This window comes from Condylura cristata, unplaced genomic scaffold (assembly GCF_000260355.1).
Source record: "Condylura cristata isolate star-nosed mole 26May11 unplaced genomic scaffold, ConCri1.0 scaffold00005, whole genome shotgun sequence".
Classification (NCBI taxonomy): Eukaryota; Metazoa; Chordata; class Mammalia; order Eulipotyphla; family Talpidae; genus Condylura; species Condylura cristata.
In genome coordinates, this window is record NW_004567106.1 from 41966991 (window position 1) to 41981888 (window position 14898).

General features: G+C 35.2%; 1 protein-coding gene across 1 annotated transcript in view; it reads right to left on the bottom strand.

The window, feature by feature from the left end:
• Positions 1–226: 226 nt before the first annotated feature.
• The window catches only part of PTPN12 (protein tyrosine phosphatase, non-receptor type 12), an 81007-nt gene continuing 66335 nt past the window's right edge, over positions 227–14898 (bottom strand). The window contains exons 13-18 of the mRNA XM_004676901.2: positions 10380–11332; positions 6925–7002; positions 6025–6092; positions 5055–5085; positions 1578–1685; positions 227–1093 (exon numbers count right to left, since the gene is read on the bottom strand). Of these exons, the coding sequence (XP_004676958.1) occupies positions 1032–1093; positions 1578–1685; positions 5055–5085; positions 6025–6092; positions 6925–7002; positions 10380–11332 (1300 nt within the window). The 3' untranslated portion in view covers positions 227–1031. The remainder of the gene's footprint in view (positions 1094–1577; positions 1686–5054; positions 5086–6024; positions 6093–6924; positions 7003–10379; positions 11333–14898) is intronic.

Consider the following 14898-nt stretch of genomic DNA (forward strand, 5'->3'; position numbering starts at 1 on the left):
CTGAAGCAGCTGCATAAACAATCAGAAGGTTGCCTAGCACTGACTAAAGTATTCAGAACCACAAAATCATGTTCTTGCAGGTATTCATTATTCTGTAATTAAGAATAAACCCTATTATACTCATGACTGAGTATAATAAAACTGAGTCAGCAAGAAGATGAATATTAACTCTAATCTGAATTGAAGAATATAAAACCAAGACAACTAGGCACTGTAAAACTGTTGTTGTTTTTTTTTTAATGGCAGGTCAAATATCCTGAAACATACATATATTTTGATAGTCTTCTAACCCCAGTTCAAATATTAAAGTAACACACACGAGCTAAGAGAATTCAATATTGTTCCAAGGCACTTACTGAATCTCCATAACTAGATGAAAACAACAACAATTAAGGATGAACAATTAGACAGTATATAATATAAAAATAACTTTTGCTTACAATTTACAAAATGTATTATTATTACAATCTTTGTTTTCTGATAACCTGCAATGCTGGCTGCATGATTCCAGCAATTTTAAAATTCAGAAACTATTTTCTAAAACTTCAGGGCAAATAATTTACAAATAAGGTACACAAAGATTTAGGCCATGCAGAAATTTCTTACATCTTCTGTTAATAATATTTTATGACTGCAACTTTATCAAATTATATATCTACTTGCCCTGTACATATACAAAATAATGCATACATGATAAAACATTAGGAAAAGAGTAGTCCTTACTCAATTTATCATAAAAGTATTACTATATTAACATGTCTACAAGCAGCGTGTAACAGGGTTAAGAGACATTAAGGCAATAATACTTGAAGTTACAAAATAAACCATATGTAATACTTTTTTCTAAGTGTTGTATAAGGCAGGTAGATGGTCCCAGCAAAACAAAACAAAAACAAACAAACAAAAAAACCACAAAGGTAACAATCTACACTGCTGCAAGTTGCACATTTTTAAGATGGAATACTATAATCTGGCTTTGTGTGGCACTTGGATTTTCCAGTATAATTTAAAGTGTCTTCTAGCTCCCTGAATCATGTCCATTCTGAAGGTGGATCTCTTGGTCCTTTGGGTTTTCCACAACGATTACCAAAACCTATAATCAAAAGATCACAATAGTTGGTAAGTGTTCACAAATATTTTTATACTACTAAAACCATGTCTGTATATACCCTCATTGCCTGCAACATACAAATTTCTATATGGGACTTGAGAATTTCAATGAAATTGTACACATGAATCAACTCTTCATTTTATTTATCCTGGGCAACAGAAAATAATTGTTTTTTTATAAAACTAAATTCTACCTAATGTAAGGAACAGAATTAGAAAGCCTTTCCAACACAAAAGACTAATTATATATAGTTTATAGTTTCTTATATTTTAGTTTTTAACCTCAGTAGAGTAAAAGAAATATTTCATAATTAATTCCAAGCAACTTTAATCACATTTTATGAACCTAAATAAATAATAGTATATATAGTATAAGTTTGACAAACACTGCCTTGAGGAAATTCTTTGACAACTGAACCTTTTTTCAGTCTTTCCATCATTTAAATTACATAAAGATTTTACATTACCAATATCTGTAGCTTCTGTTGGACTTTCTGATACTTGGTCTTTCTTGTTACTGAAAGTAGGTGAATATTCTGTACAAGTCCCTGTGTGAATAACTCCAGCTGGATGATCTAAAATGCAAAATAAAGCCACTGTTAACCACCATCATTTGTAACATGACATGCAAATCCTCCGATTATTTTAAGGTGGACAATTAGTTAAAAGAGCAAGTTTTCTCTTTTGGGTATCATTATTTTTTTACAAGATTTATTTATTTATGCATACAGAACTGGGGTAAAGGCCAGAGACAAATCGGGGAACATAACAGGCAGATTAAAGAAGTATATTCCAGAGGGGAACAGGTAAGACAAGAGCGGTCTGCCTGGCCATATGGATAACCTCTCTGGCCAGGACTGAACTGGTGCTGCAGTGGCTGCGGACAGCTTCATAGTGCTGGGCTTTACCCTGCTGTGCCACCAGGGAGGGCCCCATTTGGATGTGCTTTTATATGGAAATCATGGCCATTAATGGACTTACTTTAAAAAAAAATGTTAAAATGTAATACTTTTTTCTTACATCATTGTTAATTTTTTGAATAATATCAGATTTCTCCCCTCAGGTGTGGTTACTGTAGTTATTACTACACCACAGTGTAGTAATTTCTTTTAAAGTTTTATGTTGCTTAACTTATTTAAATCTCAATGCTCTAAGATTAGTTTAAAAAATTACTATGACTCATTCATTCTTTTACATTTCACATACCCTGTTTCTATAAAAGTTTTCTGGAAACAGACTACATGTCGAATAATAGACAATACTTGTCTTTACTATTATTAGTGTAAAGCTTTATTTTATTTGTTTATGCTATATACAAGAGCTAGGGGATAGGCCAGAGATATGGAAGGTGAGAGGGTTCACAGAGACAAAGTGGGGAGCAGAACAAGCAGATCTACTGAAATACACTGCTGAGGGGAGCAGTGGACAAGATAGGAGAAGTCTGCTGTGCCATGTAGATTAACTCTCGCTAGGGATCGAACTCTGCTGCAGTGGCTGCTGATGACTTCATAATTCTAAGATTTGTACCACCAGGGAGGCCCTATCCTTGTCTTAAGATGCTTTCAGTTTTGATAGGTCTGAATATCTTTTCTGTGAAGGGCTTGAGAATAAGCATTTTGGTTTTGTAAGATGCATATGGTCCTATCACATATTCTTCATTGACTTTTGTTGTTTTTAAACTTTAAAAATGTAAAAACTGGGCCCTCCCTAGTGGTACAACAGGTTAAAGTGCAGCACTGTGAAGATGTCTGCAGTTGCTGCAGCATGAGTTTAATTCCCAGCCAGAGTGGTGACGTCACATGGCCAGGCAGACCTCGCCTGTCTCACTTGCAGCTCCCCTCAGCAGTATATTTCAGTACATCTGTCTGTTCTGCTCCCCACTCTGTCTCTGGTGAATCCTCTCAACGCACCCCCCATCTGTGGCTTGTACCCCCATAAAGAAATATTTTTTAAAATGTAGAAAACTATTTACTTAGTTCAAAGGCAGAACAAAACAAATAAACAGGCCAAGGGCAGGATCAGGCTTGTTAATATTACATTTTGCCAACCCCAGTCTAGAATGTAAGACAAGTACATTGTTACAGTACTGTGACATGCCATAATAAAAATGATGCACATAGTGCAATGGGGACAGTGAAAAGAGCCACACAGATAAAAGTTAGTGGTTGTGAGGTACTGATGATTTCTAGGAGAAAATGACAACATAGGGGGTTTTAAAGAAGAAATAAAAATCTGGTCTGCAGGTCTCAATTTTCTCAATGAAAATGAAGGTCATCTATAGAGCAAAAGCTGGAAAAGTAACTTTGGAAGTAAAGGTATGGAAAAAAAAAAGAGAAAAGTGAGGGTACCAGTGAGAGCACACAAAACAAGCATTGTTGAGACCCTAATTGTGAAAAAAGACCCGGAACTGCAGGTTCAATCTTTAAAACTGAATGGTTTCTGCAGTAATCAGTAGTAAAATGGTTTGGGAATTAGGGGCAAGACACTTGAGAATAATCATGAATGTGAACAGATGACACAGTATGGTATTTAAATTGAATGGTAAAGGAAGAGAAATTACAAAGGAGTTGACAGGTTATAAGGATTTTAAGAAAAGATCTAGCGATCCAGCAATAACAGTAGTAATTAATAAAAAAAGCAGTGGCTTCCCTGGTGGTGCAGGTGTTAAAAGTCTCAGGCTATCAAGCTATTCCCAGCCAGGGAGCTGACTGACATGGGGCAGCAAATCTCTTCCATCTCACTTGCTGCTCCCTTCAGCAGAGTATTTCAGTAGATCAGCCTGTTCTGTTCCTCACTCTGTCTCTGATGAATCCTCTCACCCTTACCCCATGCACCTCTGACCTACACCCTAGTTCTTGTATGCACTAAAAAAAGAACCACTACCACTTGGGCTCTTCCTGGTGATACAACGGGTTATACAGTTGTCCAAAGCCACTGCAGCACGAGTTTGATTACCAGCCAGGAAGCTGACCCACATGGCATAGCAAGACCTCTCCTGACCCGCCTGCTGCTCCCGTTAGCAGTGTATTTCAGTAGATCTTCCTGTTCTGCTCCCCATTCTGTTTCTGATGAATCCTTTCACCCAGCACACATCTGGCCTGTACCCCAATTCTGTAAGCATAAAAAATAAAAAAAGCAATAGCATTGCTACTAGCCTTGATACTTGATAGCCTATTATGTGATTTTTAAAAAAAATCACAACCCTAAAAATATTTTTTAAAACAATTGCTTTTTACTACTCTATTATGTTTTGTTTTTTTTTTTTTAAAAATTATTTATTTATGCACTACAGAACTGGGGTACAGGACAGAAATGCAGAGGCAGTGAGAGGATTCACTACAGACAGTGGGGAGCAGAACAGGCCGACTGACGAAGTACACTGCTGAGGGGAGCAGAGGGCAAGTCAAGAGAAGTCTGCCATGCCATGTGGATCACCTTTTGGGCAGGCGGGAATCGAACTCATACTGAAATGGCTTTAGCTTTTTAGTACTGTGCTTTAACTTGCTGCACCACCAGGGAGGGCCCTCTATTATGTAATTTTTTAAAAAAATCACAACAATCCTAAAGATAATTATTTTAAAAACAATTGATCCACTTCAATTATCTAGTGATCCACTTCAATTATATATGTTAATCTGGGGGCATTTCTTCAAAACACTGTCAGATCTAGACTCTAAGTGAATTATAAAAGAACAGAAAATACATTATAAAAGAATAGGAAATACATTATAAAAATGTCCCTATCAGTCTGTTAACTACTGCTAATAAATGCTGTCATCTTCCAGATGGTAAGATCTGGCTTGGTAGTTAAATATGCAAGAATTAAACTACATAATTCAGGTTCTAGAAGAGTTGTCCTATATACTTTGAAAAGATAGAAATAATCAAACAAATAGTATTATGAGACAACCAATTGACAGGAAAATGGAATAAAATCAACTTACCACATTTTTCACTTGCAGAGGTTATCAAGCCCTACAAGGAAGACATTCAATAGCTATTAGAATACATTATTTTTATTTACTCCCCACCTCCCAAAAAAGGTATGAGTATACATCCCAAGCAAAAACAGACTCTTAGGCTAAGGGAAAGGTAACAATAGGTTTCTATCAGGCTTAACAAATTCTTTAATGTATGCGTATTTTTATTTTAAATAAAAGGGTATAGAAATTACACTGTCCTTGTAGATAGAAACAAAAAATATAGGAGTTACTACGCAAAGGAACACACAAACATCTGCATTTTGCTAGTCCTTTACCATGGTCCTCAAATTACAGTATAAATGATTTTAAGCATCATTATTTCAAGTTATTGCTAGTTCCTGGGCCATTCTAACTATATCAATGTTTTGAAGTCAATTGTAATATATACCCTAATTTCAGAGCTATAAAAATGAGGAGGGTATAGGAAAACATACTAATGTTGGTGAAAAATAGCTATTTCCCATCATCAAATTATTTAGCTACCAAAATATTTCCTATAAGTGAAAGGAAACCTGTGTGTCCAGAAAAACCAAAGGGAGGGCTATTATTATTTTTTTAAACATATGTACCTAGTGTTAAAACATAAAGAACAAAATCTAGGAAAATGCTATGGCCCTGAAAATTGTAATTCCTGTTGCATTCATACCTCCAAAATGAATGAGAATATAGCATAACTTACAAATTTCAAAAGCATTTAGCGAAAATGATATTCTGAAGTGATGGTTATATGTAGATCATATTGCCTTTTTAAAAATTCAGATAACACATTTTATATAGGGTTTTTACCTGAAATCTTCACACCAGAAATGTTATTAAGCAAAAATTTTTATTTAATGGTCTTAAGATGACAGTTATTGTAACAACTGTAAGAAAAATTAATAAGGGAGCAAAAAATAATAGCTACAGCTACTCCAATTCCAAAGGGACTCACTTCAGATTTTTTTTGTTCAGACTGTTCCTGACTTTGAGGTTCACTCCATTCAGATCTTACAGGTGTATCTGAGAAAAATGAAATCTTACAATGAAAATTAACATCTTTAATTATTGAAATTTCTTGCATTAAGATAATATATAAAAAGACTAGTTTTAGAAACTCAATTCCATAAAAATGTTCTAGTTTTATCAATTTAAGAAATTCTTTAAAACTTAAGTTCCTTCCTTAACATTTAATTCAAAGATTCAGTAATTAATTTATTATAAACTCATTGTAATCTACAGATGTGACACTTAGTACTATTGAAGTAAATTGGCTCAATGTTTGCAACATCCTTTCAAGTCAGTTGAAATTAATACAATATTGGTAAAATGTGACTCAGGTTAGATTGGTGAGGACCTCCACAAAGGATGAGACACTATAAATATATCAAAGCTATTTCTGTACACTATCAGAGGGCTAAGGAGGAGAAATATATTATAAATGCTTTGAAATATGATTATTTTCTCCCAGTTCTGATAGTCTAGTGGCTAAAATGTTGTTGACCTACAACACAACTGAATGCTTACTTACCTGAACTAGCACCATGTGAAATGATTAATTCTATTCATAAATAAGTGCTAATTTTAATGAATAACACTAAATTGCAAAAATATTTATAGTTGCTTCCAACTGAATTCTAGTATTTAGCATAAATGCAGCCCTTTTAGCAATCTTAAATTAAAAAAAAACTATTCCAAAGTATTTTTGTTACAAGGAATAAAAAATTTGTCAAAATCAATGAAAACTTGTTTTTGAATTTAACTATGCAGTTCAATAACAACTAAATTTTAAAATCAGTCATTTTTCAGAGTATATTATTACAGTTTAAGTAGTAAAAGCAGAAGAGACACTCACTATGTTCACTTGCTAATACAAAAGATTCAGGAGTTCTTTCAGGTAGGGGAGGAGGTGAATCTTCACTAACATCAACATCTAAATTAAATACATAAAATTTAGATTATTAAAAATGAACTTGTTATGTAAAGAACTTTGACATTCTAAAAACCACTGCCACAAGTATCCAAAAGAACCATTTGTTGTTTTTTTTAATCAAACAAAAAAGCCTTACCATTCCACTTGACACACAAACTATGCTGCTTACTGAGCAAATAACACACTACTACTTCATAGAGAACATGACTTTTCTGATGCCCAGAGACATTCATCAGCATTCTGAATCTGAAGACTACTAGTCTTCAGTCAAGAAGTCAGTGGGCAGTGACTCATTTTGGGGGCTTCCTGATGAAGCTTTAGGTCCAAAAAGGAAAGTTTTGACTATAAGCCAGTACCCCAAACTGGATTCAGGTTTTATTCCTGGGTTTTGACATATACTATCTGCCATCTGTCCTATTAATTTTCAAATACCATTTTTAACTGTTGTACTTCAGTCATGTTTTCTGTGGTAATGACTAAAATAAGCAGATCTGAGTGCTGTTTTTAAATAAACACATGAAAAATATAACCACCAAAATGTCTTGATCGTTTGTTTATTGCCTAAAATTTCATGAACATGGGCACATGACTGAGCTATCTAATCTCAATAGTTTTTCACAAATGTAGAGTCCTACAAAGCAAGATAGAAGTTTTTCACTATTTGAAACAAAATTACTTATTTGAAGAGCTAAGTAATTCTTAGGAAAGAAAATATGATACAATTCCCAGTGAGGACTCTCAGGGAACCCTCTTAAGGAGGATGGAGTAAAAGAAAGGGAAATGTGACCATCCTCTATCATTTCCTCAAGATTTTGACAATTGCTCTCTTAAAGAAAATTAACAACCTTGCTACTCACTGCTATTTTCTATCTATCAGGCTGTACATTAAAAGAGTCTTTCCAGTAGTCTTTCCAGTTTCCAATAAGCATGAGCTAAGTATCATTGTTCCTGTCTATATTTAACTGACGACAAGATAAGGCAGACTCTAGGTCCTACTAAGAGAAGATGTTCACTGTAATAGTTTATGTATCTACTGAGTGTCAGAACACTCTTATATGTAGAATTAAACCAGTAAAGGACTACCTTACATTCAGTGGCAGCCTGAATCATCTTTATCTGTCCCTCCCTGTCTCTTTGTTAAATGGCAATTTTATATTACATAATATCTAGTTATCTTTTAAAAAGTTCGTAATTCTTGTGCCAATCCTCTTTAAATACTTTAAAATTTTCTAACTATTGCCCTTACTCCTCAACTGGATCAATATTTCACTTTTCCTACATATAATTTGTTTTACAGATTATCCAACCAGAGACTGTACATTTTACATTAAATTTTGCAAATCATATATTATATGGGGGCCCAGGATAGCCAAGTTAAAAAGATCTTTCTGGTGGTGCAATGTTAAAGCACAACACTTTGAAGCTACTGCAGTACAAGTTCGATCCCCAGCCAGAGAGGTGACCCATATGGCGTGGCAGACCTCTCCTGACCCACCTGCTGCTCCTCTCATCAGTGTACTTGGTCAATCTGCCTGTCCTGCTTCCCCCTCTGTCTCTGGAGAATACTCTCACCCCACACCTGCATTCTGTATGTATAATAAGTCTTTTAAGAAAAAGATTTTTCAGTTAATATTAAAATCAGAATTCATAACCAGGATTTTTTTTTGGTCAGGTAGTACTTTGTACAAAAGATTGTTCTAAGTAGCGAAATTAAGTTATTCTGCTTAATTCACAAAGAAACAAAAATACAGTTGTTTGCGTACAAGGCAAGGTAGTAATAACATTAAAAATAGGACTACTTGTAGTAATGTTACATGAAGCACAGAATATGTAACAGGAAAATTTTCAGCTAATACCAAACTCATTTAGCATAGTTAGGGTAGGGAAAATGAAACCAAAAACCATTTACAGCTATCTGCTCTATGAAATTCAAACGAACTGGGGAAAACAGATGTGAACTGGCACACAGTTGGATACTTTCAACTATCCCTATATGGTGTATCTTATTTTTTAAAAAGATTTCTTTATTTATGCATATAGAACTAGGGTACAGGCCAGAGATGCAGATAGTGAGAAGATTCACCAGGGACAGAGTGGGGAGCAGAACAGGGTGACTGCCGAAGTACACTGCTGAGGGGAGCAGCGGGCGGGTCAGGAGGGGTCTACCACGCCATGTGGATCTTCTCCAGTGCAAGCGGGGATCGAACTCATGCGGAAGTGGCTTAAGCTTCTTAGTGCTGTGCTTTAATCTGCTGCGCCATCAGGGAGGGCCCGGTGCATCTTATTTTAAAGGAATTCTTTGTCCAATCACCAGATAGGACATGTGGTAACAACTTTTAATGAGCACAAACAACATGCATCCTCCTGCCCTCCCCAAATTCTTGGTAATGGTTAAATATATATATTTCCTAGGTATAAGATGTATACCTGATATGCTGAAAAAAACCTGAAATGAAAATTTATTGCTTACACATTTTCTTGTGTTGTTACAGCCTGGCAGTTATTTTTTAAACTCTGAAGTTGAGGATGAAAAAGTAACAATTTTAAATGATGACAACGAGTAAAATACTATCTTTTTGTGGTAACCATTATTTTCTGAAATCCTTCAACTAAAATACAATAATCAAAAGAACAGAGAATCCTGTAAATTTAGTAAACTAGCTTAGATGCTCATATAATCTACAAAACAAAACATTCTCAATAAATAAATAAATAAAACATCTGGGGGAAAAAAGCCATATCAGTACAGATGGTTGGTCAGAAATAGGAAAACAAAAGTCATTATTCAGGTTGACAGTACTTACTTTAAGTGCATACTAGTTTATAATATGTATCACTACCAAAGCTGACTGACAAGTAAATGATCACTGATAATCTATGATCAGTAATCAATTTTCATGATTATGTATTTGCTTTCAAGTTTGTTGTCTGTTTAAGAAGGTAGCCATGATTATTTTTAACATATCAGAGGAGTTTCAAGAATCAACAGAATTTTTAAAAGATATTTTGTATTTAAAAGAACCTAAGAAGACAAAATAGTTGTGATAGACATGAGTGAAATTAAATGGCCCATCAAGACATTCTACTATATTTGTGTCATTATTATTTCAGGCAATTATCTTTCTTAAATTATTTACTAAAAGATATAATACAGAAAAAATATTTTTAGTTACAATTGAAACTGTTGAAAATACAAAGCTCAGCAATACAATGTGACCCAATACAAGGAAATAATAAATAAAAGCTTGCTTTAAAAAAATATCAAAATAATGAAATTTTGCTATAGGCTGTAGTTAAGAATACAATGAATTAATATAGCTAAAGTGCTAAGTGAGTGGCACACAGTATAAATATTTTTTAGATACTATTATTATTACCTTTTTCAGCACCTGCATGTATTGTTCCTACTATGTCATGTCTAGCAATAGACATTGGCAATATTTTCCTAGTAGAAATGCTTTCAGTACTAGAGGCGGCAGAAACTGTGGCACTTGCTGTTGAAATACTAGTTTTATTCTTGGTCACAGCACCATCAGAGTTCCTTTCATCTGAGTCCGAGTCATCAGAGTGAAGAGGATTAGTGAAACTGATGGGTGCCCTGTTATGATCCAGATCATGGGTTTCAACTTGTGTTGTGGAGCTTGTTGTTAAACTCACAGTTTTCATTGTTTGACAGTGGATCTCTGGGGATTTGCTTTCAGATGAATCAAGCATGGATAGAGCATTTTCAGGTCCATGAAATGACCATGTAAGTCCTTTTTCATCAAGAGGCAAGCGGTCTGGTCTTGGAGGTGTATCTGAATTTTTCTGCGATTCTTCTGGTGGAATAGCTGGAGCTTTATTTAGCTGTTTATTACTGCAGTCCAAACAAGAATTCTGAGGAATGCCATCTACTTTTAGATCCCCTGAATTCAATTCCTGTGTCTTAGAGATTCTATCAGTTATACAAGGTGAAGCAGATTTAATTTTAATTGCATGTCCCCTATTCAAGAGTGTGTTCCCATCAAAACTTTTTGGTCCCTCCTGGAGAGGCACCTTCTTTATCTCAAAACTTAAATTACGCTCTAGTTTTTTATCTATCTGCTCAACAGTTGACTCATTTTTCCCTGGAAGTTCTGTTGATTTATTGTAGTTTCTGTTGAGGTCTGTTGAATGTTGTTCTGATGAAACCATGTGCAACACTGGCTTTGGATGGTATCTGTCACTGTCCTGCCACACAGTAGTGACAGTTGGAAAAGCGGAAGGGGGTGAAGGAGTCAAGATGGGTGGCACTGGGTGAGGTTCTGGTGGCTGCAGAATTTCCTCCTTGGCATCCCCTTCTACCAGGCAACTGAAAAAAACATGTAGAAAAGGGTTGTGTCAGTGTTCATCTTTTTTGAAAATAAGTTGATAGGTAACAATTTATGTAGCTACGTCAATAGAATCTGTGGTCATGAATATTAATTTGTAAGACTAAATTGTTTAATACACATACACTGTTTAAAAAGCCAAATATAAGAGCATTAATGAGCAGTCCCTACCCAGAGCCCTCTAGTCACCCTTCCATATCAACTTTCAACTTTTACCTACATAATTAAAAAATGCATGTGCTGTTTTTCTTGATCTTTTTCTATTATGCATTTCTCTGTCTTTCTACTATGTGTCTTCTCCATCTTCCCTATACGAATACACTGTATTTTGGATAGATGGATATTGTGACCAGATTTGTTCCTATGACATTCATTTCATATATAACTTCTTGTTTCCCCCCCTAATAACTGCCCTGAGCTTCTGATGACTTAGCTTTTTCTATATATCATCATAATACATCATTTTCTTAACTTGCCTGCAGATCTGCAATCCTTTCAATAGGTCAAATATACAAAGTGTAAATACCACAAACATCTGCTTGGTTCAGTGTGGACAACTGGATCTCGAGGCCTCTGCAGAGCTGACATGCTCTCCTGTGTCAGACTTTCCAGTTTCCCAGCACCCACCTTCCTTTCCCTAGGTACACAATCTTGTTTTGGTGGGCTACAGCCTCAACCTAAGTTGTTTCTAGAGAAATACGTCTATGGGGGCAATTTTGGGGGTACTTTTTTCTTCCCCAAAGACAAAATTTTAGATTTGAAATTTTTTTTTCCATTAGAATTTGGTAATTTGGGCGCCCTCCCTAGTGATGCAGTGGGTTAAAGCATAGCACTGCAAGCTAGCCAGAGCCACTTCAGTGTATGTTTGATCCCTGGCCCCTAAAGTGACCCATATGGCGCAGATCTCTCCTGACACTCCCACTGCTCCCCTCAGCAGTGTATTTTGTAAATCTGCCTGTTCTGCTCAGCACTTTGTCTCTGGTGAATCCTCTCACCAACCCCTGTACCTTTTGCCAGTTCTGTATGCATAAATAAATAAATATATCTTTTTAAAAATGGTAATTTTGATATTGTTTCATTGGATGTGAGCTATTAATACCTCTCATGGAAGTTTTTGGTTCTTTTTTAATCTTCATGTTGTTCTTTTTTAATCTTCATGTTTTATGATATCATTTAATTTTCTAAAATCTATTTACCACAAGTTTTTAATCCACTAAATTAAATTGGGAAATTTCTATATGAAAATTCATATTAATACTAGAAACTTTGTTATTTCCTCCCTTCCATCTTTTTTCTATTGTGTATTACCTCTTTTCTCCAAATTTCTTTTATTTCTGTTTATTTGGGTCTATCTTTCACATTAGAGGCTTTGTCAGCTGGTCATTCCTTGGTTCTGTGCATATTTAAAGACTGAAATGTTTTAGACTGGAAGAGGTGTACATACATGTGGTTCAGTGGTTGTCTCAAAGCATGATAATGGTGTAAGGTCCTTTTATCATTGGTGGGTTATAACAGCTACCAATAAACTGTAGGTTCCCTTCTCTTGATCTGGTTAGTTTTTTAGGAGAAGGATAACGCTTCCAACCAGAAGTGGGTATCATTGTCCTGGGAGCCAAAAAAAAAAAAAGAGTGGGAGCAAAGGAATTGGAGGATCTCACCACTCTGCATGCAGACTTTATTCTGGAAGGCAACACCACCCAGAATCAGTTTAACCTGAAGATTCTGTAGTTCAACTACTCCAAAGTAAATCCCTTCTGCTATGTGCCCAGGTAGAAGAGAAACAATTATCTGTCTATTTAATATGATAGAAGAAATATGGGGTTCTCCATGCTTTAGAGAAATGTACTTGGTTTTCAATATGGTACTTGTCTTCAGTGCCATCCTATCATCAACCATCCTAACAGGGAACTTTTATTTCTAAGTCACTTCTTTGAGGTGAATAATAATCTTGCTTCTTATAGGTTTCTCCCACCTACAGAAATTTAAGTTTTAGCTTTTTCTACACTATTCAATACTGTTGTATTTATATATGTACTTGCCTCTAAAATTTTGTCCACTTCTCTAATTGGCTGTCATCTCCTCTGCAATTTTCTAATTTTACTACCTGTACATATCTTAAATAATCTAACACTAAAATATTAGTAAGTTTGGGAACTACCTGAGTTATATATATTTTAAATGCCTTAATGGGCCCTACGTGGTGGCACAGTGGTTAAGTCTCAGCACTATGAAGCTGTCAGCAGCCACTGTCAGCACAAGTTTGATCCCTGGCCAGGGAGCTAATCCTGATGACACAGCAGAACTCTGTCTTGCCTGCTGCTCCCCTCAGCAGTGTTATTTCAGTCAACCTGACTGTTCTGCTCCCCACTCTAGTCTCTGGTGAATCCTCTCACCCTCCTGAACCTCTAACCTGTACTCCAGGTCTTGTATGCATAAATAATTTTTTTTTTTAAAAAAAGATTTATTTATTTGTGCATACAGAACTGGGGTGCAGGCCAGAGGCGCAGGGGCGGTGAGAGGCTTCACCAGAGACAGAGCAGGGAACAGAACAGGCAGATCGACGAAGTACACTGCTGAGGGGAGCAGCGGGCGGGTCAGGAGAGGTCTGCCATGCCTCGGGGGCAGGTGGGAATCGAACTCATGCAGAAGCGGTTCTAGACTCTCAGTGCTGTGCTTTAACCCGCTGCGCCACCAGGGAGGGCCTAAATAATCTTTTTTAAAAAGTCATAAAATGTCTTATTAACTTTATCTTATAAATGCTTTTTGAAGCAGTAGTCTATGCATGATGTTGGTATGTACAGAATAAATACATTTCCTGGATAGTCACATTTTTAAACATAGTTTTTGATACACAGAGCTGATATACATAAATCATACCTAACTCAATGTATCTAATTTGATGAGTCTGAAAATACTTACGATACTATCACCACTATCAAGGTAATAAATACATCTATCACCTCCAAAATTTTCCTTATGCCCTTTGGTGTTTTTTGGCTATCAAATTTGATAATTACACCCATAGATTTCTTCCTTAATTTAAAATTGGGGATTCACTGAAACTTTAAAACACAGCATTTTCATGTGCACAAAAATAATATAAGCAGCCACCAAAAAAAAAAAAAAAAAGCTATTGATGCTTATCTGATTTTTCACTGCAGTATGTATGCAACATTCATATTTTCACTAAACACACTGATACAAAAAGTTCTACTGTTAATATTTGTTTTAATTTCATGATCTGATGAAGGTATTTTGAACTTCTCAAAATAATAAAAACAACATATTCAAAAGTAATATATGCTAGGCATTGTAACAGAAGAGAACAAAACAATATAAATACAATAATTTGGGTCTTTGAAGAGTATACAGAAGTAGTGAAAAATAAGGCTAAAATGTAGGTGAAAGCCATACTTTCAAAAGTCCAGGATTCCATTTTAACAAGCTGGAATTACATAAAAAAAAAAAAAAAACTTATATTTGTTTGACTAAATCTTCAAATAAGCAACCCTATAATTTTTGTTTAAACTGACATTTCAGAAAATTA